The sequence below is a fragment of the Myotis brandtii genome, unplaced genomic scaffold (assembly GCF_000412655.1).
Source record: "Myotis brandtii unplaced genomic scaffold, ASM41265v1 scaffold6, whole genome shotgun sequence".
Taxonomy (NCBI): Eukaryota; Metazoa; Chordata; class Mammalia; order Chiroptera; family Vespertilionidae; genus Myotis; species Myotis brandtii.
The window spans coordinates 2113512-2116924 of NW_005370271.1; the positions used below are offsets into that span (position 1 = coordinate 2113512).

Genomic DNA, 3413 nt, shown 5'->3' on the forward strand with positions numbered 1-3413 from the left:
CACACGGACTCCACCCTCCAGCTCATGCTCACACGGACGGGGACTGACTGTGGGGTTCAGACAGACGCCCTGTGTCCACCTTTTCCTTCGCCAAGTCCTCCCGTCCATGCGCCCAGATGCCAACAAACAACCCCATTTGTGAAGCAGCCGCACGCCGCTTCCTCCTGTCTGCGCGCTCCCGGCCTGGGCAGCCAGGAGAGGGCATGGGGACCCCAATGTCGATATGATTATTTTTTTTCTTCTGAATCAAAACACCCTCCTCTCATGAGAGGAGAACTCCATGTGTCTAGGCCGACTGACTCAGTGGGCTGCCAGCTTTGAAAGGACCTGAGAAAAAACATATATAAACAACATATATATTGGACCTCAGTGCTGGCGCCAGGTGGTGAGGGAAAAGAAAAGAAATGCAAAAATAAAAGAAATGAAAAGAGCATGAGACAAACACACAGCTGGTTATGTAACACCCAATGCGTGACGTCCTGGGGCTGGGCCCCGCCAGCTGTGTACAGGGGCCGGGCCGGGCCAGCCCCCAGGGCCCGGGCATCCTCCAGGCACCCCTCTCCCATCGACCCGCACCGCCCCCGGTTTGTTGGGTCTGTGTTATTTTGAAAGCTTGCTTGTCCTTCTCATTAGAGGCTGGGCTTGGGCTCTGCAATGAGACCAGCAGAGCAGAGCAGGGCCGGGCCTGGCCTTCGATGCTGAACAGGCCTCTGGTGGCGGTTGTGTGAGTCCGCGTGGGGGCGCGGAGGCCGCAGGGGAGAAGCGGCGATGGCGTGGGCCAGGGTGGAGGCGACCGAGGTGACAAGAAGCGGACGGATGGCGGACGGGTCTGAAGGCAGAGGGACAGCGCCTGCTGGCAGGCTGAGCGCAGAACCTGAGAATAGAGTCAAGGCGGACGTCCAGGGTTTGGCCTGAGCCTGCGAGGGCAGAGTGGACATTCCCTGCGGTGGGAACGTGCAGGGCCCAGGTTGGGGGCGGGAGGACAGGAGTTGGGGGCGGGAACATGTCCTGGGCGTCCACGTGGAGGTGAGCAAGCAGTGACACCTGAGAGTGGACCTCGGTGCCGGCGCCAGGTGGTGAGGGAATGATCCGCCCCCCCCTCCCCCCCGAGAGCTCGCAGGGAAAGTAAATGGGGGGGGGGAGTCATGTTGGACCCAGAAGCAGCTTCAGAAAGTACCTGGCAAAAGGGGAAACCGAGGCCCAGAGAGCGCAGGTGGTTTGCTCAGGGTCACACTGCAAGTGAGTGACAGCCCGTCCCTTGCCCCACCCCCCACCCCCCTCCAGGCTCGAAGGCTGCGGGCCTGAGGCAGGAAGCCGGCTGGTGACCCCATTCTGTCCCCCCAGGTCACCATCCTGGTCAGCCTGGCCCTCGCATTCCTCGCCTGCATCGTGTTCCTGGTGGTTTACAAAGCCTTCACCTACGACCACAGCTGCCCGGAGGGGTTTGTCTACAAGGTAAGGGCCTCCGCAGGTGAGTGGCCCGGGGGACGGCAGCTTCCCTGGGAGGGTTTATCAATGTCTTCTTCTCACTGGCGCCCAGATTCTGGGTCCGCCCCTCCCTGCAGACTGTTTAAGGGGTGGCCAAGGGTCTGCCACTTGGCACGAAGGACTGGTCTCGGGGGACAGTAGACGAGGTGCACCCTGCTGTGGCGCCGCAGTGAGGAGAGTCCCCCTCCCTCGGGGGACACTGCCCGTCCCGTCCTCGGGGCTCTCCCTGGCCAGAGTGTCCTGGTCTGAGGGCTGTGTCCTTGTCCCCACGGCGCCGCAGAGATGGATGACAGGCAGCTGCTGAGGGGCCCCCAGGCCGCAGCCCCACTCTGCTCCTTCCCTCCAAGACCTGAGCCGGCTGCATGGCCCCAGGGCATCTCCTCGCCCCTCTGAACCTCAGCTGTCTTACCTGCCAAATGGGCGCGCATCGTCCGCCCACAGGCTTTCGCGAGGCCCGAAGGAGAGAACTTAGTAAGTCAGCCAGCGAAGGGCCTTCTAGATCAGCGGTCGCCAGCCTTTCACACCTCACAGACCACTGGTTAGGGACCGCTGTTCTAGATAACCGCTCTCCACAAACTTCGTCAGAATAGACACGTCTGATCTGGATCTAGAGCAGGGGACATGCGCCTTCATAAATTACCCTTTCCCGGGAGCCCACGCTGGGCGTTTCATGTACATTTCCTCATGGAGCTGCACCCCATTGAGAAATACAGGGGGTTTGCCCCATTTCCATCCAAGGGAAGGGAGGTGAAGGGAGTTTGGGGAGCAGCGGTTTCTGAGACGTCACCCAACATTGCAAAGTGAGGGAGTCGCACGTGGAACGTCCCCTTCAAAACAGGTTCCCCAGGAAACATGTGCCACGTGACTCCCGAAGACACGTCCTGAGCAGGAGCCCGGGCTCTGGGTGATGGTGACACTGCCATCGGGGACAGGTGCATACGCTGCGACGTAGCCACACGGGGACTCCGTGCTGCGGTGACAATAAGGCAGGGAGGTGTCCAGACCCGGACACGGAATCCCCCCAGGATAAGATGAAGGCAGAGGTGCTGCCGTGTGTGAGGGAGAGGGGCGGGGCAGGGGTGCTCACATTGGCAGAGAAGCTCCCTAAGAATGCACTGGAAAATGAAGAAACATGGTCCTGGGGGACGGTCAGGGCCCAGGGCACAGGGACCCGGAGCCAGGCTCCCCTGCCCGCATCTTGCTGAGTATCTGCCCTTGGCTGGTATAATTATATCGATGTGGTCAGGAACCAAGGCTTTTAAAAATATGTGCTTTTATTGATCTCAGAGAGGAAGGGAGAGGGAGAGAGGATAAAACATCAATGATAAGAGAATCATTGATCAGCTGCCTCCTGCACACCCCCTACTGGGGATCGAGCCCACAACCCGGGCATGTGCCCTTGAGTGGAATCGAACCTGGGACCCTTCCATTCGCAGGCCGGTGCTGACCCAAACCAGCCAGGGCGGGAACCAAGGCTTTGATGGAGAGGAGACACAAGAGCAAACTAAAGGAAATAGGCGGCCACGGCTGCGGGCAGTGCGTGGGGTGGGGTGATGGGAGCCGCAGGTGAGGGGATCTGGTGGCGCCCACAGCGGCCGCGGCGGTGACCCAGCCAGTAACAGAGGAGGCAGCTGAGTTAGCACCGTGAGGCCTCCTTCTCCCGCCTCAGGGAGTGTCGGCCTCGATGGCGATGGTGACCTCGCGGGGGAGGCTGGCGGGCGCTGTCCCCTGCTCTGTGGCTGGGCCCCGAGTGGAGTGGGGGGGTGTCACCGGGCGGTGGGAGGGAGTGCGCGGTGCTGACCAGCTCTCTCGTCCCCAGCACAAGCGCTGCATCCCGGCCTCCCTGGACGCCTACTACTCGGCGCAGGAGCCCAGCTCCCGGAGCCGCTTCTACACGGTCATCAGCCACTACAGCGTGGCCAAGC

At 61.3% G+C, this 3413-nt stretch overlaps 2 protein-coding genes across 3 annotated transcripts in view; one reads left to right on the forward strand and one right to left on the reverse strand.

The window, feature by feature from the left end:
* The window catches only part of LOC102248078 (polyubiquitin-F), a 7425-nt gene extending 6103 nt beyond the window's left edge, over positions 1-1322 (reverse strand). The window contains exon 1 of one of the 2 annotated variants that reach the window (XM_005879383.2): positions 15-1322. In XM_005879383.2, the coding sequence (XP_005879445.1) occupies positions 15-108 (94 nt within the window). In that variant the 5' untranslated portion in view covers positions 109-1322. The other variant, XM_014550386.1, reaches the window with a different exon arrangement.
* The window catches only part of LOC102239347 (neuron-specific protein family member 2), a 37194-nt gene that overhangs the window by 31433 nt on the left and 2348 nt on the right, over positions 1-3413 (forward strand). The window contains exons 5-6 of the mRNA XM_005879442.2: positions 1345-1455; positions 3308-3411. Coding sequence (XP_005879504.2) covers positions 1345-1455; positions 3308-3411 — 215 coding nt within the window. The remainder of the gene's footprint in view (positions 1-1344; positions 1456-3307; positions 3412-3413) is intronic.